Source organism: Schizophyllum commune (assembly GCF_000143185.2).
Source record: "Schizophyllum commune H4-8 unplaced genomic scaffold SCHCOscaffold_5, whole genome shotgun sequence".
Taxonomy (NCBI): Eukaryota; Fungi; Basidiomycota; class Agaricomycetes; order Agaricales; family Schizophyllaceae; genus Schizophyllum; species Schizophyllum commune.
In genome coordinates, this window is record NW_026089542.1 from 1,769,766 (window position 1) to 1,793,471 (window position 23,706).

A 23,706-nucleotide genomic window follows, 5' to 3' on the forward strand; every position below is an offset into this window, starting at 1 on the left:
TTGCTGAGCTTGATCCTGCCGGTGACGTGCGGGGCAGCGGCGGGGATTTAAACGTGTCTCCCAGACCGTCAGCTCTCGACAAACGACGTCCACTGCCGTTGTGTGTGGTAAGGATTGACCGCCGTTAGGATCGCATCCAAGCTTGATTCAAGCCAATCGTACGAGGGCGACGAATTATCTTATCGGATCACTTGAAATAAGGGATATATATATCCAATGGTCCTCCTTGCAAGAGCGCGTGTCCTCCGCACCTCGTCTCGTCCCTTCACCTCCCTTTTTACGCGCACCATGGTGCGTGTTCTGCTTCAGCTGTAGCTTGCGCCCATTGACGCGTCCCGACAGGTCCACGAAGCTGTCATCGTTGCCGCATCGCGCACGCCGGTTGGCTCGATCAATGGTGTCCTTAAGACGGTCACCGCCCCCCAACTCGGTGTTGTCGCCCTCAAGCATGCCTTCGAGACCTCCAAGGTCGACCCTGCCGTTGTTGAGGAGCTCTACTTTGGCAACGTTGTGCAGGCTGGCGTCGGCCAGTCGCCTGCTCGTCAGGTCGCACTTGGCGCGGGCATGAAGACTAGCTCGGATGCGACAACCATCAACAAGGTCTGCGCGAGCGGCATGAAGTCTGTCATCCTCGCGGCCCAAGCTATTCAGTCCGGCGACAAGAGCGTTGTAGCGGCCGGCGGTATGGAATCGATGAGCAACGCACCGTGAGTCGGCCCATTCGATTCACCGATGTGCCAGATCTGACTTTTCTGTAGGTTCCTCTTGCCTCGCCAGAACCCTGCCTTCGGCAAGTTCACTGCCCAGGACTCGCTTGAGAAGGATGGGCTGTGGGACGTGTACCACGACTTCTCCATGGGTCACTGTGGCGAGCGCGCGGCCGAGAAGCACGGCATCACCCGCCAGTCGATGGACGAGCACTGCATTGAGTCCTACCGCCGCGCAGAGCGCGCATGGAAGGATGGCGCGTTCAAAGCGGAGATCGCTCCGGTAACTGTCAAGGGCAAGAAGGGCGACACCGTGGTGAACGAGGACGAGGAGTACAAGCGCATCATCTACGAGAAGGTCCCTACGCTTCGCTCTGCTTTCAAGAAGGATGGTGGCATCACTGCTGCTAACTCTTCCCCCTTGAACGATGGCGCGTCCGCACTCATCCTCATGTCGGCGGAGAAGGCGAAGGAGCTTGGCCTGAAGCCTTTGGCTAAGGTCGTCTGTAAGTCGACTATGTTTATTAGGCCCGTGGTACACGGCTGAGTTCCTTCAAAGCCTACGCGGACGCCGGTGTTGATCCCATCGACTTCCCTGAGGCACCCACTGTTGCCGTGCCGCTTGCCCTGAAGAAGGCTGGGCTTGCGGTGGACGACATAGCTCTCTGGGAAGTCAACGAGGCTTTCTCCGTTGTCGTTAGGATAGTTGAGAAGGTCCTCAAGGTCGATCCTGCAAAGATCAACGTCAATGGGTACGTGAGGGCTATCTGACCATCTCTATACCATACTGATAGCCTCCCAGCGGTGCCGTTGCGCTCGGTCATGCTATCGGTAACTCTGGTGCGCGGATCATCGTCTCGTTGGTCCACGCACTCCAGTCTGGCCAGTACGGCGCTGCTGGTGTCTGCAACGGGGTACGAATCCCCGGTTCTCCTGACAGCTTCATACTGACGCGCCGCAACAGGGAGGAGCGGCGTCTGCCATCGTTATTCAGAAATTGTAACATAGTGCTTTCACATTGCTCTGTACACGCCAACACTAGATCTCCCCAACATACTGCATAATTTGGATCGGTGTTCAACATGAACCTTTCGAGGGTGCCTGCGGGCTTCGTGCATCAAGCTCTGTTAGGCGCGTCAAAAGAACGGCACAAGGCACCTCGCGTACAATGTTCTCTGTACAAGTAAGGATCATCGGATCGAATGAAAAGCTTGTTTGAACTGCCGTTTACCCAGAGTGTTGCGCCCGTCTCACGAGGAGGGATGCTTGCTATACTGAATTGCTGGTGACATACCTATGCCCTAGTCCAGGTCGTAATCAGTTGCAACGTTCACTGGAGCGGGGTGCCCAAAGAATGAAGGTTTGCTGTCGCCGCGCGCGCTTCTTCTCTCACAGACTTTTCATTGAACTACCGCTGTCATGCGACAGAGGCCACGCTTTGTGCATGCACGATAAGACCCAGCGACATATATAAGAGCAAGCGCAGCTGGCATCCGGGCAGATCGGGACCCATCTACAAGCTCTCTTCCTTCTCGACTCTCGCCCACCATCAGCATGGACAGAACGTCGGAACCATCCATCGACGAGAGCAAGTATTCTATTCAAGACTCCGAGAAACGCACTGGCGACAGCTTCAACGACGGCGTCGACTTGTCTGTGGGCGACGAAGCACTCAAGCTCGTTGGCAAGGAGAGAACCGTCCAGTTCACCGAGGAATACAATGCGAGGCTTAGGCGGAAGCTGGTACGTTGTCGCCACCCCCTGGCCGGGCCTTCATCGCTCACGTATTTTCCACAGGATCTTACGATCCCTCCCCTCTGCGCCGCGGTCTACTTCACCCAGTACCTGTGCGTCGTTTGAGAGCGTCGGCACTTCTTCGCCCATCGGCTCACCGACCTCCGTAGCGATAAGACGTCGCTAAACTACGCCAGGTATGTGCGCCTCTCGTGCTTCCCGGGCAGATACTGACGCCAGTGGTGACGGCAGCATCATGGGCTTTCCCATAACTGGCCAGAAGTACAACCTAGTGTCAATGGGCTTCTATCTGGGTGCGGCAGACGCGGCATGCGGAGGCGCTGCGGCGCGCTAACTGAGCACCACACAGGTTTTCTCATATGGGAGTTCCCCACCGTCTACATATCGCAAAAGCTCCGCGTCGCCAAGTACCTGGGTGAGGACCGCTACTTGTGCATCTACCCCGTGCTGCCGTGGTCCTGAACTAATATAGGCGCGAACGTTGTACTATGGGGCGTAGTCCTAATGCTGCATGCCGCCGGCACCTCCTTTGGCGCGATCTTCGCTTTGCGTATTCTCCTAGGTACGGCAACGTCAATTCGGTATCACGAGGCACCGGGACTAACAATGACAGGCATGCTGGAAAGCTGCGTAGCGCCCATCCTCATCCTCATCATCTCCATGTTCTACAAGAAGAATGAACAAGCCACACGCATCTCCTGGTTCTACGTTATGGTAAGGCCTCCCGTACTTTGCACTCCCGTCTGCCCCTCTAATTCGCCTCCAGAACGGCCTGACCCAGATTTTTGGGGGATTTGTGGCATATGTGAGTCGCTGTCGTACTACAGCGGGGCACATGCTTAATCTGCTGTCAGGGCATTTCGTTCGACAAAGGACACGTCCTCGCGCCGTACCAAATAATCTACCTACTACTAGGCGGCCTGGCCATCGTAGTTGGCGTCTGCGTGCTCATCTGGATGCCCGATTCGCCCGTGCATGCCTGGTTCCTGACACCCGAGGAGCGCATCGCAGCGCTGGAGCGCGTCCGCGACGACCAGGTCGGCACGGAGAACCACAAGCTCAAACGCTCGCAGATGCGGGAAGCCGTCACGGACGTTCGTACCTGGCTTATTGTCCTGCTGACCCTCGTCAGTGAGTACTCGGTGTCGAAAGGCTGTTCTTCTGTGGCAAAACAACTTTCTGACGCTCTTACCCCTAGCGGCCATACCTAACGGCGGCCTGAGCAACTGTGAGTATAGGTGCTCATACCTGTCCCCGATGCTCAGGAGACTTTCTTTCCCAGTCAGCAATCTCATCATCAAGAACTTCGGTTATACGTGAGTGCAACTGCTGTTTGAAGGACGCTTGCTAAACGACAACAGGTCGAAGCAAGCCTTGATATTGTCCACGCCCTCGGGTGTCGCGCAGATCGTGTTTACTATTTTGTGCGGCTGGTACTCGGACAAGAAGGTAAAGGACACCCGTTCATGACAGAGAGGAAATTTTCTAATGCCACTCATCAGAAAGAGCGCATGCTTCCCGTTGTCATTTCCGTAATCCCCACAATCATTGGTGCTGGTAAGCAGACCACTTCCTTGCTTTTACCGCCCGACCTGATCTCTGGAAGCAATCCTGGTCGGCTTGAACAAGTCAGGCGAGAAGGGCGCCCTTCTATTCGGTTGGTCAAGCATCACTTGTCCTCGACACTCCTGATTGATATTCAAACAGGTATATACCTCACGGGCACCTACGGTAGCGCCTTGGCAGCCATCTACTCTTACAATGCGAGTAACACCAGCGGTCACACCAAAAAGAGTACAGTGAACGCAATGACCCTCTTCTCCTTCAGCGCTGGAAACATCATTGGCACGGAGATCTTCCTCGCCAAGGACGCGCCCGACTATATCCCAGGCAAAATCGCCATCCTTGTCCTCCTCTCCGGCAGTCTCGTCATCGCGTTGACGATTCGAGCGATCAACTTGCGGATGAATACGCGCCGAAAGGAGGCGCTGGTGGCACTCCAGGCGCAGAACGGCTGGACGGACGCCGATATGCAACGCGAGCGCGAGCGACATGCATTTGCGGACCTGACCGACAAGAAGTGAGTCAAGTTTCTCCAGGCTGTGCGCGGGGAACGCTGACGGCATATACCTCGCAGTAACCCGTACTTCGTCTACACGCCTTGATGCGCGAGGCGAACGTGTGCGTGATTGAGAGCACGCGTAAGGTGCACAGTCAGCGTGGGGTGGCCTCGTTTAGGCTCGGGTTGCCCTGCGTGTCGCGATGAGCCTGGCGTCCGCACACGTACTGTGATCGGCGTGCGCACTGGACGCAAGTTGTCAAGGGGGGTTGGGAGGCTTGCAGTCGTAATATACATACTGTACACTTGAATTACATGTTCGATAGACGGCGGACTTCAATGCTCGATGATATTATAGTTCATCCTCTGGGTATCGACGCGGATGATATCGGTCCAATCTTCTTCGTCGGGCTCGACGATGGTCTGACCCTTTACGCCATTGTCCTCATCGTCGTCGAACCAGGTGGCGGGGTCTTCGTCTTCTGAGTCGTAGTCTGAATCGTCTTCAAGATCGGAGTCAGTGGGTTTGTGGTTCCTGCAACGGTGAACTATCAGATAAAGGGAAGACACGGTCAATGACAAGACGCACATGAACGCCCATATTCGCGCCTCGCGCTCCTTCTTCGTCAAGATTTCATCCCTCCTGGGTGGCGCGCCCATGCGTTCCCTTCTGGCCTGCGCTTCTTGTTGGCGCTGAGCTTCGGCCGCATGTGCTTGACGCTGTAGCTCTGCAGCTTCATCGAAGTCCATGGTGGCGATACCCTTGCGACTATGCGAAGACGAAGAGGACTCATGATTGTTGGCCTGCGATGGGTAATGATTAGTAGCTCCATATCCCAGTGTGCGCGACGTACAAATCGGGAAATGGCCTTGCGCTTCGCTTCAATGGCGCGCGACGTCACGTCGAGTTCGTCATTGCGTATGCTGGTGCGCATGAGGCTAGCGTTGATAGCCTCCACGCCCTGCAGGTCGACTAGGCGGGACTTGATCGCCAGCTGTTCGGCGGATATCCTGGGGAAGTATGAGGATGTGGATGCGTCCCTAACATGCAGATCATGGTCAGCTTTCGTCCCCCTCACGACATGAGGCTACACACGGAGAAGAAAGTATGCGTTGGTTGAAGTTGTAGAGATCGTTGAGCTCACGGACATCTGTCATGTGCTCGATGTCGTGTTTCGGCTTCGGCGTTGGCCTGAAGCCTGGCGGCACGTTTGAGCGTGTTGGCGACTTTCCTGTGGGCGATTTCATGGCGGTGGTAGTGGTAAGCAGTTCAGTTGGACGAGGGGGATGCTGGGCGGCAGGACGACAAACTGCCAACTATATATACAGAAATGCTAACCCCATTCGGACGGGCCTCGTGGGGGCTGTTCGACATTTTTGTGGCGTTCCGTGATTCCTATTGTTCGACCACCATGATCAACGGAGCCGGTCGCAGTTCCCTTGCTGTGAGTCTCTGTTGACTCGCAGGGCCGACGTGCGTGCACAGAGGTGACTCTAGCAGGTCAACGCAGTGACTTTGTACAGCTAAGCGAAAGCAGCTGCGGCTACAGGCCCTGGACCCGGTGAATATTTTGTGTCAAGTCAGGATTCTTTATCCATGCATAGAACGGCGCAATTGAGCTTTACCCGAACGGACGAACCGGCCAATTGAGATACAATGCGCTTCAACGCCAGATAGTTGCAGTGAGTGATAGGATACATGCATATGTAGTAGATAAAATGGACGGAGTCTATGTCAGGATAGCTTGCTACAGCCTATACAAAACCTATAAAGATGGTATGTCACACAACGAAAGATAAAGACGACTAGTACACCTCGAGCACGTAGCGCTCGAGCTCCTTCAAGTCCTCGAGGTACTGACCCGCGGACTCCTCCGTGTGCCCGCCGTTCTTGACCATCGCGCCAACGAGCGCGTTGTAGACGTCGGGTACCGGCCACGTCGGCCCGCACAGGTAGAACACACCCTCCTGCTCGGTGAGCATGCGCGCGAGGTCCTCCGCGTCCTCGAGCATCTTGTGCTGGATATACACCTTCTTCGGCCCGTCGCGCGAGAACGCGAGGCCCGCACGGGAGACGATGCCATCCATGATCCACGCCTCGATCTCCTCCCCGTAGAGGTACTCCTGGTGCCGGTGGCGCGAGCCGAAGTAGTAGTAGACGGGGCCGATGGGCTCGCCCTTGCTGGCAAGCATCGCGCGGTACTGGAGGAAGGCGCGGAAGGGGGCAGCACCGGTGCCGAGACCGGCCATGATAAGAGGCTGCATGTTGGAGGGAGGGAGCTGCGTGAGAGGCAAGTGCGTGAGTGATGGACGCCAGCAAACATGGGAACGCTCGCGTACCTTCATAACGGAGGGCTTGATGGACACGGTGACCTTCTGCCCAATCTTCAGGCCCGACAAGTAGCGAGTGCACTGGCCAAGACGAGGAGTGCCTACAACAGTGATCAGTGCGTGTTCTCGAGCAATTTGCCAATGCACGTACCGCTCGGAGTGACCCAGTCAACAGTGACAACGAGCAGGTGCACACTATCGCCGACGACGGCCTGCGCGCTCGCAATCGAGTAGTGACGAGGCTTGATGTCGCCAACAAGGGTGCAGAGCACCTCGATGGGCGGCTTCGCCGACGGGTACATGCGCAGGACATCCGCGAACGTCACCGTGTCCTTCTCGTTAAGCTTCTTGAACGTCGACACACCCTCCGCCGAGCCGATGAACTTGAGCGCGTACTTCTCGACCGGGCTCGTGGCGTAGTCGGCGACGTCGGTGTAGAAAGACTTGCCCGGACGGCCGAAGAGATCAATTTGCTGCTGCAACGCCTGGAAGACCGTGCGCGTGTGCAGCTGGTCGCCGTCCGCGCTGACGGGGATGGTGACCAGCGCGTTCGGGTCCACACCGTACCAGTTGCAGAAGTCGAGGACCTCCTGCTCGTCGTTCCACCCGTGCACGCCGAGCGCCTCGCCAATCTCGTACTTGAGACCCGTGCCGCTGGTGTCAAACTCGAGGTGGAAGACGTTGCGGTCGTAGTCGAGCGGCGTCAGCCGGCGGTTGACCGTGCAGGTGACGAGGAAGGTGCGGTCGGGGATCTCGGGGCGCAACTCGGGGATCTGGGGGTACAGCTCATCGGAGGGCTCGGCCTCGGGAGCGTAGACGGAAGGGAAGAGCAGGTGCTTAGCGGCGTCATGCCACGAAGACAGGTGCGTGCCGTTGACGACCGTCTCGCCGTCCTCGGCCTCGACAGCGATTGCGTTGACCTCGAACGGACGCAGAGGAGCGGCCTGCGCCTCTGTTGCCTCCGGCGTGGCGACATACGCCTCCTGCAGACCAGCCCACGCATGAGCACCAATCTTGCTGAGAGGGAAGCCTTGGATGGCCTCGTCGTAGACTGCACGGGCAGCCTTCACAACAAGGTCCTCGGTCGCGTTGTTACCGAGGTACAGACGAAGGAAGGCGAGGTGGGCAACGACGTTCTGAACGGCATCATGAGCAGGACCCGCAGCACCGGCGATCTTGCCGGCGATGTCCTTCGCATTGATGGTGAACACACGAAGCTGGCGCGCAACGGCGACCTCAGCTGACTCGGGCGGAAGGTTGGCGAGGAGCTCCTCGGGGTTCCAGCTGCTGACGACGAGGACGGCGGCGCCAGGCTTGGCATATGCGAGGACCTTGTGACCCTTGAGCAGCGTCTGGTCAAGGATGGCGATGAAGTCGGCCTGGCCCTGGGGCTCCGTCACGAGAGGAACCGACACAGAGATGGGAACAAGGTCGGTCAAGGACTTCGACAGAACAATGCGGTCCAAGCTGATGCCACCCTTCTTCGAGAAGACGTCGTAGTCTGTGAGCTGGCGAGCCTCGATGGACTTGTGGGTCGCGAACATGTCCTCGACGAGCCGCGGAAGCGTCATGAGGACGGAGTTCGGCGCGCCGAAGAACATGAGCTTCTTCGCGAGATCGGATGTCGACTGAAGAGCATGGGATGGCGCAACGCTGGCAAGGTACTCCGAAAGGGCAGCCGGATTGTTCAGGTACTCCTGCGTGAGTGCCGGGGTCACACGGTGGGTCTCGACCTTGATGCCCGCGCCGAGGACACTCCCGAACACATCCGTGAACAACGGCCCCTGCGCAGACGCCACCGGGACATCGTCGAAGACGACGAGGTTCTTCGCAGTCTGTGGGAGGGCGGCGCGGAGCGCGGCCTCGTCCCAGGGGCGGAGAACGTTGACGACGAGAACGCCAAGGCCTGCAGACTTGGCAATGGCCTTGACGGCGAGAGCTAGAGGTCCGTTGGGGGCGACGAGGACAGTCTGCGCAGCGCTGTCACCACTGTACTCGAAGAACGAGTATCCGGCCTTGTCGAGAACATCCTGCACAGTCCCCTCCTCTGTCGCCGCAGACAGTGGGTGGACAGAGTGACCATACTCGCGGCTCGAAGAGTACTGGTCGAAGATGTGGACGACATGCTGAGCGGGAAGCTTGTACGCGATCGCTGCGAAATCGACTGCTTGCTGCGGCGTGGAGGACAGCAGCACGGCGACGTTGTCTGGAAGCAGGGGTAGAGTTGCCGAGAGCGACGCCAGCGTCGGGGACAGGGCGAAGGTCTCGCCAACGGTGGAGACGTTAGGAACCTATGGGGGATCAGCTATTGAGCATCGATCGGTGATGTAATGCTCACCTGCAGGACCAGGCGGCTGGCTGCAGAAGCAGGAGGGAGGTGGGCGAGGGACGGAGCCATCGTGGCCAAACCCGCCGGGGTCGTGTAGGCGGTGAGGACAGCACCCGTGTCATGGCTCGTGCCTTGAGACAGGCGACCGATGAGGCTCAAACCCGCGCCTGCCCTCGTCTGGACGTCGATCGCGGGAGCAGTCTTCTCTAGAGACTGCGTCCACTCCTTGGTAAGCGTACCAAAGCCCGCTTGCTCCGACACATCGTAGATGTAGACAGCGGAGGTGTTGGCCTTGCGAGACGCAACATATTCTATGATATGAGAGGGCTCAATACGAGGATTGCCGTAGAGGACGTTCTGATGAACGGCGCCGTGGATGTTTGAAAACTTGGGGGACGGGGGCGTGGTGAGGGTGCCCGTCGACGAGAGGGGGGTGTTTACGCCAGACATGAAACTGGAGTACATCGTCGACGGCGTGGACGCCATAGGTAAGGGCGAGGGCGGAGGAGAAGTACGGGGAGCGGAGACATGAGTAACACCTTTATATTTTTCTGGCTCGCGATCCGGACGTGCTCAATCGTGATCATGGCGTCTTCCCAACGATCACCGGCCCGCGCCATGTGCGGAGTAAGTCCCCTTTCGGAAAGCGGGTCGATAATTGATGATATCCCCGTACGGTCATTCGTTTAGGCGCGGCGATACCCTTATCGTGCCGGGTCCGCCAGGCGGCATCTCAGAATCCATCGGTACACGTTTATAGTGCGAGGCAAACCCGCCTCGCTTCCCTCTCCTCCTTTTCCTTCTTTCCTCTTGCCACCACAATGTCTATCACCGTCATCGACCACCCCATCGTCCGCGCTGAGCTTTCCAAGCTCCGTCTCACGACCACTTCGCCGAAGGACTTCCGCGAGGTGCGTCCCCTCCCCACCGACCAGCCCCGATCTTCCCTCACAGGACTCGACTGCACTAGGGCATCAAACAAATCAGTTTCATTCTTGGGATAGAAGCTTCCAGGTCCTTGGAGGAGGCTACTTTCCAGGGCGTGAGTCTATGCCCACCGCTCGCCACTCCGAATACCTTTGTGTCCTAACGCGACCCGCAGGAGACGCCCATCAGCGCCTTCACGGGAACCATCATCAAGCCCCGTGTGGGCTTGACGCCCATTCTGCGCGCGGGGCTGGGCATGTCTGATGCACTGGTGCGTGCGCGAACTTCGGCTCGTGCCACCCCGCGTCTCACACTCATTCCGAATTGTAGATTTCCATATTCCCGTACGCAATCCCGTGCCAGAACGCCCTCCCGTAGGCTAACTCTGGACTCAGTGACGCCCCCGTGTACCACCTGGGCATATTCCGCGAGAAGGTCACCCTCCAGCCCGTCGAATGTCAGCCGTTCCCTTGCCATTCCCAAATCACTCATGCGCTGACGATCTTCTTTGTATACGCAGACTATTCCAAGCTCCCTTCGAAGCCGAATGTGGACTTGGTCTACCTTCTGGATCCGCTAATCGCGACCGGCGGTACTGCCAACGCCGCCCTCTCCATGCTTTTGGACTGGGGTATTCCTGGTGGGTATTCGTATAGGACAATCCGAACAAGCCGCTAATAGTGTCTCCAGTCAAGAACATCAAGCTGCTGTGCGTTCTCGCCTCTAAGGCGGGACTTGACAATGTGAAGGCAGCACACCCTGAGCTTGAGGTACGACACACCACTCATGCCTTAACCCACTCCGCTGACCGCAGAATACTTCCAGGTTTGGGTCGCAGGCGTGGACGACGTCCTGACGCAGAACGGACTTATTAGCCCCGGTCTGGGTGACACTGTGAGTAGCCCCACCTATTCCCATCGCCGCTCTTCCTTCCATTCGCGTCCGCATTCGAGTAAGCATCGACTAATGTGCCTCCAGGGCGACCGCCTCTTCAGCACCGTCCGCCCTTGATTGGATTCACGAGCTACGGCCTCGTCTAACTTTGCCGCTTCGCTGGCAACGCATGCCAGTGTACTCATAGACTAAAACCGGGTTAATAGAGCACTCAGGATGTTGTACAGTACAACGCACGAATAGGACATGCATTCGGAATGCCCCTCTGCGCCGCCCGCATGACTCGGATACGTCAGTCCACACTCTGAGTACTCAGACCTCGAAGCCTCTGCGGGTTCACAGCTGCGAACTGCTCCTCCGCCTTGCTCAGTCTACCGATGGTCCGGCTGGGTGGCGGACGGTGGATGCCGTCCTCTGCGGTATTCTTGAAAGCGCGATTAGCTCTCGTCTTCCCCCCGATCCCCAGCGCGGCCATTGCTTCGCATTGCAAGCGGTATCGGCAACGTTCACTGCGGCCTCTTCAATCCCGCCGCATAGAACGCAGATCGCGGTGGCACTATTGCCGCACTAAACATACGTTGAGGAGTAGCTAGGAATTGAACTGGGCGGTTTACAGTCGTCGACGGAGGGTGTATTCGGAATAACTATACGTTCTCGACGCAAACCGTGCAAGGAGATCAGCGAGCTCGCTGCGCATACAAAGTTACAATGGCTTGCGGTCCTGCTCCTGCGGTGGCGGCGCGACGACAGCCGATGGAGGGACATACGTTGAGGCGTAGGAGAAGCAGTGTCGGCTCCCCGTATAATGAAGGAATGCGGTCCCCGCGGCTAGGAAGCTGCGTAAGGTTAAACTCGACCGGGACGGCCTGCCTCGCTGCCATCCAAGCAAGATCTTGAGCTCAAGAACATCAACTGTGACCCGTGACGCCCTGCAATGTTGTCGAGGCCTGCTTGGGACTTGCGCTCGCCGGGTCTCGATGTCGGCTATCCCGCTCGCCCCCATTCGTGAGACCGACCGCTGAGGATGGGGCCCATGCATTCGGAAGAATCGAGTGAACACGCGTGGTCTAAAGGCGGTGATGCGTAAGTCTCGATGGCCTGAACGTAGAGGAATTCGGAGACGGTGGCGTGAGAGTGTCTTCTAGTTAGGACGAGCCGACATGGGCGCTGCGGCTCCCCCTGCGCCGGCGAAGCGACGTCAAGCGTCCGCACATAGCCGACCGGAGCAAGTCCTTCTCATGTTATTCTTCCTCCCTGCGCCCTAAGTCCGTATGTTCGGAGACAGGGAGCAAGCGGGCGCAGGAATAGAGACGCCGCTCACATATCTGCACAGTTTTCCGAATACTCGATGTAATCTGATAACTGTGTCAGTGCATTCGGAAAGCAGTGAATTCGGAGGCTGGTGGTTCGGAAGACAAGAAGAGCGCACCTATCACAGCGAGGTGGGAGTACATTACTCAGGTCAGGCTGTAGCGTCATCTTAGCGAGCAGGGCAATGACCACGGGAGTTGCACGTTATGAGACAAGGTGATCATAAAACCTTCAGGCATATTCGACGACACCAAACCCGCGTAAATGGGCCGACTGAATGACTATTCAGTGACACTGACCATCGTCGCGCTCGTGATGAAGCTTTAGATGACGAGCAACGCTCGGCGGGCGATGGCATTGCGACTCAACAGCTACTATCATCTCCTCTTGTATTCGCACGGCTTCAATAGGTCCCCTTTGGTCAGGATAGCCTGCCAATCCTTCTCTGCCTTCCACTTCCGCGCGACCTTCTTGAACTCGAAGAGCATGAAATGCGAGTTGCTTTCGTCCTGCATGAACTTGATAAGCGCGCGACTGAGGACAGAAGATAACGGTGGGTACCTTGGACTTCAGCTTGAAACCTATGGCGCCCAGAAGGGCAATGAAACGATCGACATCCGTAAAGCGACTTGTCACTTCGGCAACTTTCAGCTCCCCTCTGCATGAAGAGTGAGCGTCGCTACCTCAACGAAAGAACAAAGGCGCGTACCCTTCCTTCAATATTCTCCAAGCTTCCCGGATGCACCCCGGCCAGTTCGTACTCATCAAGCTCAGGGCGCAGACGACCACATCGACAACCTGACCTTCCCCCGCAGACTTCTCTCCTTCTGTGCCCTCGGAGCCTGGTAGCGGTACATGACTGCAAGTGTCCGCCGCCACGACATAGCCACCGTCCGACACCAGGTCGAACGACAATACGGTGAAGGTCTTGGGCACTAGAGCGCGAGCAAGGGCGCCGTCACCACAGCCGAGATCTGCAATGACGGTGCGTGGGGGATAACGGGAGAGGGTGGCGATGTAGTGGTTCACAGGGTTCGTCGGCCATGATTGGACCTGACGACGGAAGCCTGCATGATACTGGTACGCGAGCATCAGTAAGCAAGAGGCACTCGGAGGTTTTAGCACGCACATCTTCAAACATGCGAGGATCCTCCTGCATCATTCCTTTGGCGCGTTCACTGGCATTTTTGTACAAAGTTTCGTTGATTAGCCTGCGGCGCAACCGAGTAAGCGAGGATACAGCGACGCGCAACGTGTATCATACCTAAATCGAGCGCCGTCGAGACTGTCCCGCATGGCTTTCTGCAGAGTGGTGAGAGAGCCACTTGAGGAGCTTTCGGAGGGTGCGTCGTCGGCGTCCAGCTTGGGAGAGGTGCGTGTGGGAGCCGTGCGCTTGTTCTTTCCTTTGCTGCTCGCGGGCTTCGTAGACGAAGAGGCTACCTCAGCGACAGCTGCATCGGGTGTATCTGCAGGAGGCGCACTTTTCATCTTCTTGTGAGGACGTGTAGACGCCTCCTCATGCGTTGCCTTGTGCAACGGCTTGGGCAAGGAGATGCGCTCCTTCTTCGCTTCGTGCGCTTTCGCCTTCTTCTCTCTCTTCTTCTGAGCGCGCTTCTCGAGGAAGGAACGAGCTTGCGGGCTCGTAGTGGGATCGTTCGTGGCGGCTGTTTTGAGGTGTTCCACGAGTTTGTCGAGATTCGCGGGAGGTTCGCTGGCATCGGAGTGTCGCTTGCGCTTCTTCGTATTGGGAGACAGTTCGGAGACAGGCTCGCTGGGTACAGACCAGCCTGGGATGTCGAATAGCGGCATGAGGACGCGACAGTGTTGGTGTTGGAAAAGGCGATCGTCAACGATGTAATGCGCCGGTCTAAGCGCCTGATGGATGATCTGATCGGTAGTAATCACGAGATCAACTTCAACTTGGCTGGACCACTCATGGCGTTCGAGCCAGTGCAATTCGCCTTATTCCTTCGCTTTGTACACGGGTATACCAAGGAACTATGACTACTGTTTTCAATCTGCTTGATGATCCAGGTACACGTTGACGACCTATGGTCTTAATGTCCGCTTTTACACCCTGGGTGTCAACTTTTGCAACAACCGCTCCCTAAACTTCGAAAACCAGGGACGCTGTAGCGCGCTTGTCCACTGACTTCCGAGTTTTTAGTGCCCAGAAATGCTTCGTAGGCCTGTAGCGAATCCCTATAATGTGTACTCCAGTGCGGTTCTACAGCGGCATACAGCGATTTTCACCACCTAGAAGCGGGCGGGGATGCTGCAAGGCAAGAACGCCTGCACGGTGGATCGATAAAGAAGCAAGTTATTGAGTACTTAAATTCTGGCGGCTCTTCCACTCACGTCCCGCCGCTCTTTCCCTCTTGTTACAACCCATCCTTCGCCCGCCACAAGATGTTGAACATGAAAGAGATGGCTGCTGCAGAGGCAGTGAAGGCACGTTCTGTTCCACTTCCTTCGGTATGATCGCCGCTTATAGATCCTGACCAGGAATTTTCCCTGTTGTCGACCCATGCCCTTGATAATGACGATATCGATGGAACCTCGAAGCCCGACCACGACTTGGACACCGCTCCGCTCATTACGCGCGATGCATTCGATACCGGCGACTTCGCTGCGCGCTCTACTCAATATGGTGTGTTCGGTAGCATTGTCTCTACGCAGTAAGTGACGCTCACCACAGCTACCTTACTCCGCCGCTGACCACAATGTTAGTGACAAGAGCAAAGTAGGAACTTCTCTCGACCCTAGGATATATGTCAACACAGTGCGTATCTCTACCTTTCTGTCACAAATCCTGCTTATCTCCTTGCCACAGAACGCACCTCTGTCTGCCATTATTTGTGGCGTGCAAGGTGAGCACAACCTAAAGTCAGGTCTGTCAACGTCGCTAAGCCATCGTAGGGGCGGGCAAGTCCCACACCGTGTCGGTGCTGCTCGAGAACATGTTCATTCCGAAGGTTCCCGAAATTGGCTCCCTCGCAAAGCCCCTGTCGGGCCTCATTCTACACTATGGCGAGGCGGGTGCCAGTGCGCACCCGTGCGAGGCCGCCTCAATTGGGTCGTCGACCATCGCGGGCGTTACGCCACCAAAGATCAAGGTCTTCGTCTCGCCCTCGTCACTCGATCGCATGAAGGTGCTCTATGCTCCTCTGGGGAAGAGCGTTACCGTCCTTCCTCTGCTGCTTACAGAGACTGAGCTCGACGCTGCTGCAATTCTGAGCATGATGGCAGTTGGTGGCGCCGAGGGCGCACCCTTGTACATTCAGATCATCTTGGTCAGTCATGCATCATTCGTCGTCCCATGGCTCGCCAACTTACCCCAACTTTCAGTCTATACTTCGCACCCTCGGTTCGAAGTTCACGTTCTCTGCTTTCAAGACGCAGCTGGATGTGCAAAAGAAGACGTTCAATCCCGCACAACTCGCCGGCCTGGAGCAGCGCATGTCGATTCTGAACGCGTTCATGACGGTAAAGCCGAAGGAAGTTGCTGAGCAGCAGAATCGTTTCGCGGCGGGCCAGGTTACCATTGTCGACCTGTCTGACCTCTTCATCGACTCGGGCTCGGCCTGCAGCCTCTTCGAGATCGTCAATCGTCTATTCATTCGCGCGGACGTCGGCACGGGCAAGGTGCTTCTCGTGGACGAGGCTCACAAGGTATATATCCTTACTGATTTACCTTGTTTTTGTGCTCATGCGGATGACTCGCAGTACCTGTCTACGCACAAGGCGTCCTCCGGCCTAACCAAGTCATTGCTTACCCTCATCCGCGAGCAGCGCCATCACGGTCTGAGAGTGATAATAAGCACGCAGGGTAAGCCTGTCCATCGTTTCTTGTACTGCAAGTCTAACACGTCCTTGCAGAGCCCACTGTCGTCCCGCCAGTGCTACTCGATCTTTGTAGCGTAGCGATCCTTCATCGCTTCTCTTCTCCATCATGGTGGGCTCACATCTGTGACCACGTCTCCGCCGATTTCGCAGGCAGCGACGCCTTTGACAAGATCGTGCGCCTCAAGGTGAGCAATATTGGCTATCCTTCATTCTTCGTCGGTTACTGACGCCCGATATAGACTGGCGAGGCTATCGTGCTGGCGCCATCTGCGTTGGGCATCTTTGGAGGTCTTAAATCGAACGAACCAACGCCGGAGCTCGAGCAATTTGGCCGCCGATACCTCATCACGCGTACGCGCCGGAGGATAACTGCTGATGGAGGAGCGTCAATTCTCGTCGTGTAAACCTTTCTGGTCGATACTGGCGCCTTGGTCTTGAAGAGTGGCAGCGTTCTTGTCATTGCATTTAGTTTTCCCCTTGTTTTCGCCAGCAATTTGTCTTGTACATTCCTCTATCGCTTTGTGTATACCATCTATGTATCTCTCTTTCCCTTGATCAGTGAGAAAGCACAGCATGCAAAGATTGAGGGGGCGCGAGTGTGACCTCAGGCTCTTCCTGTGACGAACTCCAACTTCAGGGATCGGGCCGGATCAGCCATAAAATTGATCGGCGGCTCAAGAGCTGGCGAACGCCACATGCGATCTACGGCTCGTTCATACCCCCAACGATCACAATGGTATGTTCATCACACTGTTGTGAGAGTACCGCATCTGAAGCTCCGTGTAGATTAGGCGACAAGTACGCGAAAGGCGGCAATATGTCTACGCCAAATCCTTGGAAGCGCAGGAGCGCCAAACCTATGAGCGCAAGCAGCAGCTGAAGGATGCGCTCGCGAGCGGGAAGCCGCTCCCTACTGAGCTGAAGAAGGATGCGAAGAGCATGGGGAAGGATCTAGCGTATGACGAGGCGCAGGAAGGTGCGTCTTGATGTCGCTCGTAGTGGACGCAAGCTGAGGGGAACCACGCGCAGAGCCCTCCACACACATTGACAACGAGTACTCAAGAGCGGGTATCCAGGATCCGAAAATTGTCATCACCACTTCTCGAGATCCAAGCTCGAAGTTGCTGCAGTTCGCGAAGGTGGGTGCTTCCCCTCGCCATACAATGTCCGATCGCTGACACCGTCCAGGAAATGCGCCTGGTCTTCCCCAACGCCCATCGTATCAACCGTGGAAACTATGTCGTCAAAGAGCTCGCAGACGCATGTCGCGCCAACGACGTTACGGACCTGATAGTCCTGCACGAGCATCGAGGCGTGCCGGACGCCATGATTGTCTCCCACTTTCCCCACGGGCCTACCGTGTTCTTCACCCTGAACAATGTCCTCCTCCGACACGATATCGCATCGTACAAGGAGTCGACAGTCTCCGAACAATACCCCCACCTGATCTTCGACAACTTCTCGTCCCAGCTTGGCCACCGAATACGCGATGTGCTGAAGTACCTCTTCCCCGTGCCGAAGGAGGACAGCAAGCGGGTGATGACCTTCGCTAACGAGGATGACTTCATCGCCTTCCGGTGAGCTCTGCTCGTTGCGCCCTTTATGCTCATGCTGAGACTCCATGCAGCCATCACGTCTTCGTGAAGCATGGCAAAGAGGTCCAACTAGCCGAAGTCGGCCCACGATTCCAGATGAAGCGTAAGTCTACCTATCCCCGATATTTCGAACCACACTGACTCTCGGTTTAGCGTACGAGATACGGCAAGGAACGATCGAGCAGACGGAGTCCGAGCGCGAATGGGTACTCGCCCACTACGCTCGGACGTCCAAGAAGCGGAACGTGCTGTCGGGCTCAGGATCTTACTCTGGCCCAAGGAAACACACGCAGCCCAAGAGGATCAAGCGATGAGCCGTATCTCTGTTATACTATCGCTACTTCCCTGTGTCTTCGCTACGTCTGTATTTTTGTTCAATTTTTTACTGTGGTGCATCCGTCTGCGTCTCTACTACACAAAGTACTTCGTTGGAATTATTGAATGGTATGTGGTGATAGAGTAGAGGTTCCGAATGTAAGGCCAAGTATACGAGTCTAGAGTAGGGGTTCCTCGCGATCTGCACTTCTCTCTGCAGCGTCGCCATTAGGCCTGAGCGTGACTGCTCAGAAGTCCTCATCCGTAGTAAAGTTACTGACGCACTGTCAGCAAGACGTGGTGAAAGATGCTATGTGGCGCACTCACCATGCGCTTGCTGCACGAGACTGTCCCGCGGACGCTGACTGCTGCACGTTGGCTTTGGCGTACTCTGACACCCTCTTCTCGAAGAAATTGGTCTTTCCTTGCAGCGAGATCATATCCATGAAGTCGAAGGGGTTGGTAGCGTTGTAAATCTTGTTCTGACCGAGGCTGTATAACAATCGGTCGGCAACGAATTCTATGTATTGTCGCATGAGGGCGGCGTTCATGCCGATTAAGGAGACGGGGAGAGCATCTGCAGATATCACGTTGAGACGAGCACAGAAACGAACATCGAGGTCAACGTACCAGAAAGGAACTCATGCTCTATGGCGACTGCCTCCTTTACTATTCTCTGTACCACAGAGGGGTGGGGCCGGTGTCGCAGATGGGAAAATAGGAGGCAGGCAAATTCGGTGTGCATGCCTTCGTCGCGACTGATGAGTTCGTTGGAAAAGGTGAGACCAGGCATAAGCCCGCGCTTCTTCAGCCAGAAGATCGCCGCAAAGGAACCGGAAAAGAATATCCCTTCCACAGCCGCGAAGGCCACCAGTCGCTCCGCAAATGTCGATGATTTGTCGGATATCCATCGAAGGGCCCAGTCTGCCTTTCGCTTGATACATGGAATTGTCTCAATGGCAGCGAAGAGGTGATCTCGCTCTTGGGGATCCTTGATGTAGGTGTCGATGAGTAAGGAGTAGGTTTCCGAGTGGATATTCTCCATCATTATCTGGAAGCCGTAGAAGCAGCGCGCTTCAGCTGCCTGAACCTCGTTGGAAAAGCGCTCAACGAGGTTCTCGTTGACAATTCCATCGGAGGCGGCGAAGAAGGCCAGGACGTGTTTGATGAAATTGCGTTCGTTGTCATCAAGTCGTTCCGTCCAATCACGCATGTCGTACGCGAGAGTGATTTCTTCCGACGTCCAGAAGGATGCCTGAGCCTGTTTATACATGGCCCATATCTTCCGAACCTGTTAGCAGCGGGGCAATGGATGGGGAGGACCAGGAAAACGTACATCGTCGTACTGGATAGGAAATAGAACAAATCGTCGCTGTGACTCTCGTAGGAGTGGTTCATCTTCTGCTCTGTAATCAGCACAAAGAACGGCCAGCAACAAGAGGATCACCTTCTGTAGTAGAGTTTGCGCTACCCGCTGAGTAGCTTGCTTGTGCGGCTTTGCAGGAAGCTTCGTCGGCGTGTTTGTCGGTATCCTTATCGTTCAGGGAGAGGGTTCGCATAGCTTCATTCATCTGCGAGGTGGTCAGAGCAACGACGAGAGCAGCTCATGGGGTCTTACCTGATCTGTGGACATGGCGGGCGATAGATAATGAGCGTGAGGCAGGGGCTACCCTGAAGGTGGTGGTCGGTGACGAAGAGTCTAACAGTGACTGACTAGTCCGTTGGAGTGATCGAGCTCGGAACCGAGGTCACATGAAAAACACGGTCACGGGAATTTAGGGGGTGGCGCGACACCGAACACTTCGGAGCGACGCCTTGAAGAGGGCGCCATTCGTAAGGCCAAGCAGTCATCGATTCAACTATGCATGGTGACTCTGCCCTAAGCGCTTCCTGGCGGACCGACTGGAGAGCAGGCTCGATAACAATCTCGGCTTGAGCATCCTAATCAAACAGCTAATCAGCTTTCACTTCAGCTGTATCGTCATGCACTCACCAGGACCGTCTCACTCGCAGCGCCTGCCAATGAATCAGCTACGCATGGCACTGGACTTGCGCTCGACAGCGTATACACGTATTCTGCCTGCTCGATGATTGGGCTCAGGACGCCTTCCAAGCTGCTGCTGCACACCAATGTCAACGGCAATGATGTACTCCCGGACATGCATTCATATATCGATAGCGCTGACCTTCAAGCTCTGCTTGCAGTTCTCAGGACTTTCCCGTAGGACAAATAGCAGCGCAAGGTGGACGTACCGTCTTCAGAAATCACCGACCCTTCATCCTGTCTGAGTCGTGCGGCCAAATCACTGCGCGGAGCTTGCCCAGTTGCCCATCTCCGGGCCGGCAGTGCATCCTTGACAGCGCTGGGAAGAGACATTCGTATAAAACCTGGACGAGGTGAGGGCGGTCCTCAGCATCCTCAGGGATACGCAGCTTCTCCCCATTACCACAGGTGCGTATCATCCCTTTTCCAGACCCAAAGTAGCGCAGCTCACCCGACCACAGAACAATCACCATGGGTGCCAGCCAGAGCGTGTACATGGCCAACGCCTCCGGCCAGAACATCTATGTCATGGCCTCCCTCAACCCCGACTGGGCCATCGTCGACTTCATCACCGACATCGGGCTCCTGTTCGTCGGCGTCGAGGAGCTGAAGGCCGTCACTATGCTCGGCGAGCTCCCCGAGGCGCTCGTCACCATCCGTGACCTGTACGAGTTCCTCAAGATCGCCGCCAAGATCCTCAGCGGCACACTCTCCGTCGGCAGCCGCGGGCCCGAGGCCGCGCTCGCGCTCGTCGACGCGTTCAGCAAGACGTCCATCCCCATCGCGTACGGGGACTACAAGAACGTGAAGGACGAGGGGGTGCTGGGGATGTATCTGAGCGCGTCGGGGATTGCGGGTCTGCTGGGGGCGTCGACGGTTAGTGTGATGGTGCTGAGCGGGGACGGGAAGCAGCTTGCGATGTATAACACGGGGTCGGATGACTCGTGGATTGCGACGGATCGCCAGGAGATCGTGCGCTCGAAGTATGGGTCGATTTGGCAGCAGGATCCTGATGCAGGCAGGGAGAGCTGGCCCGTGCAGTAAAGGATTGCGGGCTCGCGTGCAAAGCACATTGGCAGCAGCTCGAAGAATTGTTGTACATCGGTTATGTTGTATAGTTACATTAGTCTGAAGCAGTATAAGAGCGTTACTGAGAGGATGGGTTATTGCACAGAGAGCTCACTAGAAGGCAAATACAGGTATAGTTCGTTAAAACATCAGTTGACATCTCCTGGCGTGGCCCTCCTCGCGGTATTGTCAAGGTCGAGCCTTCGGATCACCGCCAGCCTCCAGATTGGCGTTGTAAAGGACATTCCTCTTATACTTCATCGCGAGCTCAGCAGCCGTCTTCACAGGGGCATTCGCGCGAATGATTTCCTGCAACGATGATCAGTATGACATAGCTTGCACTTCCCTCACCGAAATATCTCTCCCTTCCGCCATATGTTTCACCTCCTTGACGTGATACTCACATCCATACATGTATTGACCTCGTGAAAGGCTTCATTGCACTTCGACTGTCGAGTACTGTTAGCTCTACAGCACGGCCTCGTCGGGGGAGGGTGGCGCACCACGTTCTTCAAGATACGCTGCAGCAAAGCGGCCTGACGCTCAGCGTGTGGGTTCTCCATAGGCAGGATACGATTGAGAGAAAGAGTCGTGCAGGGAGGAAGGAGTGCGAGCTGAACGGCCTGATCAGTTGAACGCGGTCACGGTCAGGAGCAAGTCGTGTCGACGCGATGAATGCGCGACACGGGCCGGCTCTATTCGGCCCGGACGCCAATCTGAGCGCGCACAGCGGCACACAAACTAGGTTGTGCTACATATCCTCACGCTTGCCGCTACATTGAGATGATTGATTCAACTGAGAAGGATGAGTAAGTGGAGGGTACAGTATGGTAGTAGTAGAGCTTGTGATGGTACGATAACAACAGAGATGCAGAGACAAGCAGCAATTTGATGAGTCCTTTTGACGAGCGAAAAAGCAGCATAGGCGCACAGCGAGTGAATGGATCAGACAGCCGACCCAGAGCTATCCGACGTACTCCCTTGACTCCCCTTAGCGTGCAGCACGCAACTATCTGGCCGTCCCTCGACATTGAGCACGTTGCTCTTCTTCGCCGCGCTATTCTCCACATCCCTCGTTGCCCACACGGACGTCAAGATTACGGTCTGATCGCCTCTGCTAGAAGAGTCGGCGAGCTCGGGCGCGCACCACATCAGGGCAAGGCGGAAGGCGAAGCTGACAATGACGCTCATGCTGGCGACGACCATGCTGACGGACGTCTGATAATTGAGGTCAGGTCGGCGACTCAAGAGCGCAAGACAGGAAACCACTAGCCTCAAACGCGGCCGCGAGCCACTGATCAAGATATCCCTCGAACCATATGCAGTACGCGTGCGCGAGGGAAGCCTGAGGATTGTCAGCCAAGGTGTCCTCCTGGAGAACGAAGGTACTCACCACCGTTGTGAGCAGACAGGTCGAAAAGACGATGATGAGTCGCACTCGCTGCGGCATGGGCAAGTCAGAATACCAAATCATGCGCGCCGGCGTTAGACATAGAATAAGGTCTGTGAATATTGCAGCTGATAGATATAACGGTCTTAGCATCTTTGATAGCTCAGCAAAGGGAAGTCGTACTCGTAAGCTGCGCGATCGCGACGTTTTTCCCAAGGGGGCATTGCAGCGTCGTCGTCTTCCACTCGGGATGCTTTTCGCAGTGCACGATGGCCTGCGTCGTCAGGAAGAGCCACATCGCGAAGAAGGCAGTGGCCATGGCACGCAGCCAATTGTCGTAGGTCGGAGTGATGCGCTTTATCGTGCAAAGGATAGAAAATCGGGAGGACCAGACGCATGCGTAGAAACCAGTATCGGCTCTGTGAGCGTGGAGGTCAGTAATGGATGGGTCAGCCGAGCCGCGGACGCACAGATAATAAGCAGTAACGACAGTCAGTTGCGACATGGAAGCTGGGCGAAGAAAGAAGTCAACAAGGCACAAGATCTCAACGTTCTGCGGGTGGCATACCAGTGGGATGGGTGATGATGAGCACGCCAGTGAGCATCAATGCACCGGAGGCGATGGAGAAGCTGGCCCAGAAGTCGTCCCAGCATAGCAAGCCGTCATGGACACGTATGGCCAGTCGGCACAGTGTGATGACAGTGGCTATGGTAAAGAGCGCAATGCCGGCATCTGAGGACGTACGGTTCAAGCCATCGCAGAGATGAAGGATAGAGTGGAGCTCACCGTGCACCACATCGACCGTGAGCATCTCGTCCTCGCCTCAACTCGTCGATCCCGAGAAGGGTGGTGGTTGTGGTCAAGCAGCAACAACCGCGGAGGAATGTTCCTCGGTGACTTGGTTCGGGATTAAGCTTCAGCTAGCGTGGACGCAGAGTGGACCCGACGTCTCCCCGACTTGAGGCGCTTATGGCAGCTTTATGAGGTCTCCGCGGCTGCTGTGGGTATTCAAGGCGGCGAATGGGTCTGCACCATGCGAGCGGTCACCGCAGTCGGGCACTAAGGGCAGCGGCGGACATGAACGATGTGAGACTGGCGCGAGACATTGAGTGTGTATTGCACATGCGGGAGCGA

General features: G+C 56.2%; 14 protein-coding genes across 14 annotated transcripts; 7 read left to right on the forward strand and 7 right to left on the reverse strand.

Annotated features, from left to right (window-relative positions):
- The first annotated feature begins 19 nt into the window (after positions 1–19).
- On the forward strand, positions 20–1,933 carry SCHCODRAFT_02622653 (thiolase). The gene is made up of 6 exons (XM_003036620.2): positions 20–291; positions 343–707; positions 759–1,213; positions 1,267–1,459; positions 1,510–1,621; positions 1,672–1,933. Exons 1-6 carry the CDS (start codon positions 217–219, stop codon positions 1,708–1,710), a joined length of 1,239 nt encoding a protein of 412 aa, XP_003036666.2. The 5' UTR covers positions 20–216; the 3' UTR covers positions 1,711–1,933.
- A 197-nt stretch (positions 1,934–2,130) lies between these two features.
- Positions 2,131–4,854, forward strand: SCHCODRAFT_02622657 (MFS general substrate transporter). The gene is made up of 16 exons (XM_050345132.1): positions 2,131–2,450; positions 2,505–2,554; positions 2,612–2,638; positions 2,694–2,755; positions 2,812–2,877; positions 2,935–3,024; positions 3,076–3,176; positions 3,229–3,267; positions 3,317–3,593; positions 3,661–3,690; positions 3,745–3,778; positions 3,824–3,911; positions 3,965–4,019; positions 4,069–4,119; positions 4,170–4,542; positions 4,600–4,854. Exons 1-16 carry the CDS (start codon positions 2,262–2,264, stop codon positions 4,625–4,627), a joined length of 1,560 nt encoding a protein of 519 aa, XP_050200554.1. The 5' UTR covers positions 2,131–2,261; the 3' UTR covers positions 4,628–4,854.
- Positions 4,486–5,801, reverse strand: SCHCODRAFT_02622664 (uncharacterized protein). The gene is made up of 5 exons (XM_003037979.2): positions 5,618–5,801; positions 5,376–5,562; positions 5,111–5,325; positions 4,600–5,056; positions 4,486–4,542 (listed from the first exon to the last, which is right to left on the reverse strand). The coding sequence occupies exons 1-4, from the start codon at positions 5,767–5,769 to the stop codon at positions 4,858–4,860; spliced, it is 753 nt and encodes a 250-aa protein (XP_003038025.2). The 5' UTR covers positions 5,770–5,801; the 3' UTR covers positions 4,486–4,542; positions 4,600–4,857.
- A 526-nt stretch (positions 5,802–6,327) lies between these two features.
- Positions 6,328–8,453, reverse strand: SCHCODRAFT_02499521 (riboflavin synthase domain-like protein; the record flags this gene model as incomplete). Its single annotated transcript, XM_003037980.2, has 3 exons — positions 6,328–6,801; positions 6,862–6,953; positions 7,004–8,453. The coding sequence occupies 3 exons, from the start codon at positions 8,451–8,453 to the stop codon at positions 6,328–6,330; spliced, it is 2,016 nt and encodes a 671-aa protein (XP_003038026.1).
- Positions 8,454–9,051: 598 nt separating this feature from the next.
- Positions 9,052–9,704, reverse strand: SCHCODRAFT_02622668 (uncharacterized protein). Its single transcript, XM_050345133.1, has one exon. The coding sequence runs from the start codon at positions 9,629–9,631 to the stop codon at positions 9,158–9,160; it is 474 nt and encodes a 157-aa protein (XP_050200555.1). The 5' UTR covers positions 9,632–9,704; the 3' UTR covers positions 9,052–9,157.
- Positions 9,705–9,865: 161 nt separating this feature from the next.
- On the forward strand, positions 9,866–11,287 carry SCHCODRAFT_02622673 (PRTase-like protein). Its single transcript, XM_050345134.1, has 9 exons — positions 9,866–10,092; positions 10,152–10,223; positions 10,284–10,379; positions 10,439–10,452; positions 10,504–10,565; positions 10,629–10,748; positions 10,799–10,878; positions 10,934–11,002; positions 11,087–11,287. The coding sequence occupies exons 1-9, from the start codon at positions 10,003–10,005 to the stop codon at positions 11,117–11,119; spliced, it is 636 nt and encodes a 211-aa protein (XP_050200556.1). The 5' UTR covers positions 9,866–10,002; the 3' UTR covers positions 11,120–11,287.
- A 3-nt stretch (positions 11,288–11,290) lies between these two features.
- On the forward strand, positions 11,291–11,650 carry SCHCODRAFT_02260304 (uncharacterized protein). The gene has a single exon (XM_050342219.1). It carries the CDS (start codon positions 11,380–11,382, stop codon positions 11,593–11,595), a length of 216 nt encoding a protein of 71 aa, XP_050200557.1. The 5' UTR covers positions 11,291–11,379; the 3' UTR covers positions 11,596–11,650.
- A 979-nt stretch (positions 11,651–12,629) lies between these two features.
- On the reverse strand, positions 12,630–14,151 carry SCHCODRAFT_02622677 (rRNA processing protein RRP8). Its single transcript, XM_003037981.2, has 5 exons — positions 13,578–14,151; positions 13,443–13,524; positions 13,023–13,390; positions 12,875–12,971; positions 12,630–12,822 (listed from the first exon to the last, which is right to left on the reverse strand). The coding sequence occupies exons 1-5, from the start codon at positions 14,120–14,122 to the stop codon at positions 12,691–12,693; spliced, it is 1,224 nt and encodes a 407-aa protein (XP_003038027.2). The 5' UTR covers positions 14,123–14,151; the 3' UTR covers positions 12,630–12,690.
- Positions 14,152–14,722: 571 nt separating this feature from the next.
- SCHCODRAFT_02687800 (uncharacterized protein) lies at positions 14,723–16,722 on the forward strand (the record flags this gene model as incomplete). The annotated part of the gene is made up of 9 exons (XM_050346799.1): positions 14,723–14,764; positions 14,819–14,991; positions 15,044–15,095; positions 15,147–15,183; positions 15,233–15,606; positions 15,662–15,985; positions 16,040–16,142; positions 16,193–16,344; positions 16,399–16,722. 9 exons carry the CDS (start codon positions 14,723–14,725, stop codon positions 16,561–16,563), a joined length of 1,422 nt encoding a protein of 473 aa, XP_050200558.1. The 3' UTR covers positions 16,564–16,722.
- Positions 16,723–16,863: 141 nt separating this feature from the next.
- Positions 16,864–18,294, forward strand: SCHCODRAFT_02539327 (Brix-domain-containing protein). The gene is made up of 6 exons (XM_050343604.1): positions 16,864–16,895; positions 16,946–17,135; positions 17,189–17,298; positions 17,348–17,736; positions 17,787–17,857; positions 17,908–18,294. The coding sequence occupies exons 1-6, from the start codon at positions 16,893–16,895 to the stop codon at positions 18,066–18,068; spliced, it is 924 nt and encodes a 307-aa protein (XP_050200559.1). The 5' UTR covers positions 16,864–16,892; the 3' UTR covers positions 18,069–18,294.
- A 23-nt stretch (positions 18,295–18,317) lies between these two features.
- On the reverse strand, positions 18,318–20,230 carry SCHCODRAFT_01166019 (uncharacterized protein; the record flags this gene model as incomplete). The annotated part of the gene is made up of 5 exons (XM_050341149.1): positions 18,318–18,345; positions 18,436–18,646; positions 18,700–19,351; positions 19,406–19,478; positions 20,061–20,230. 5 exons carry the CDS (start codon positions 20,228–20,230, stop codon positions 18,318–18,320), a joined length of 1,134 nt encoding a protein of 377 aa, XP_050200560.1.
- A 226-nt stretch (positions 20,231–20,456) lies between these two features.
- Positions 20,457–21,344, forward strand: SCHCODRAFT_02622685 (uncharacterized protein). Its single transcript, XM_003036625.2, has one exon. It carries the CDS (start codon positions 20,585–20,587, stop codon positions 21,155–21,157), a length of 573 nt encoding a protein of 190 aa, XP_003036671.1. The 5' UTR covers positions 20,457–20,584; the 3' UTR covers positions 21,158–21,344.
- Positions 21,216–21,842, reverse strand: SCHCODRAFT_02622691 (uncharacterized protein). Its single transcript, XM_003037983.2, has 3 exons — positions 21,685–21,842; positions 21,586–21,630; positions 21,216–21,490 (listed from the first exon to the last, which is right to left on the reverse strand). Exons 1-3 carry the CDS (start codon positions 21,742–21,744, stop codon positions 21,371–21,373), a joined length of 225 nt encoding a protein of 74 aa, XP_003038029.2. The 5' UTR covers positions 21,745–21,842; the 3' UTR covers positions 21,216–21,370.
- Positions 21,843–21,891: 49 nt separating this feature from the next.
- Positions 21,892–23,674, reverse strand: SCHCODRAFT_02622693 (uncharacterized protein). The gene is made up of 7 exons (XM_050345135.1): positions 23,359–23,674; positions 23,140–23,304; positions 23,042–23,081; positions 22,755–22,990; positions 22,575–22,699; positions 22,455–22,526; positions 21,892–22,399 (listed from the first exon to the last, which is right to left on the reverse strand). Exons 1-7 carry the CDS (start codon positions 23,381–23,383, stop codon positions 22,127–22,129), a joined length of 936 nt encoding a protein of 311 aa, XP_050200561.1. The 5' UTR covers positions 23,384–23,674; the 3' UTR covers positions 21,892–22,126.
- Positions 23,675–23,706: the final 32 nt, after the last annotated feature.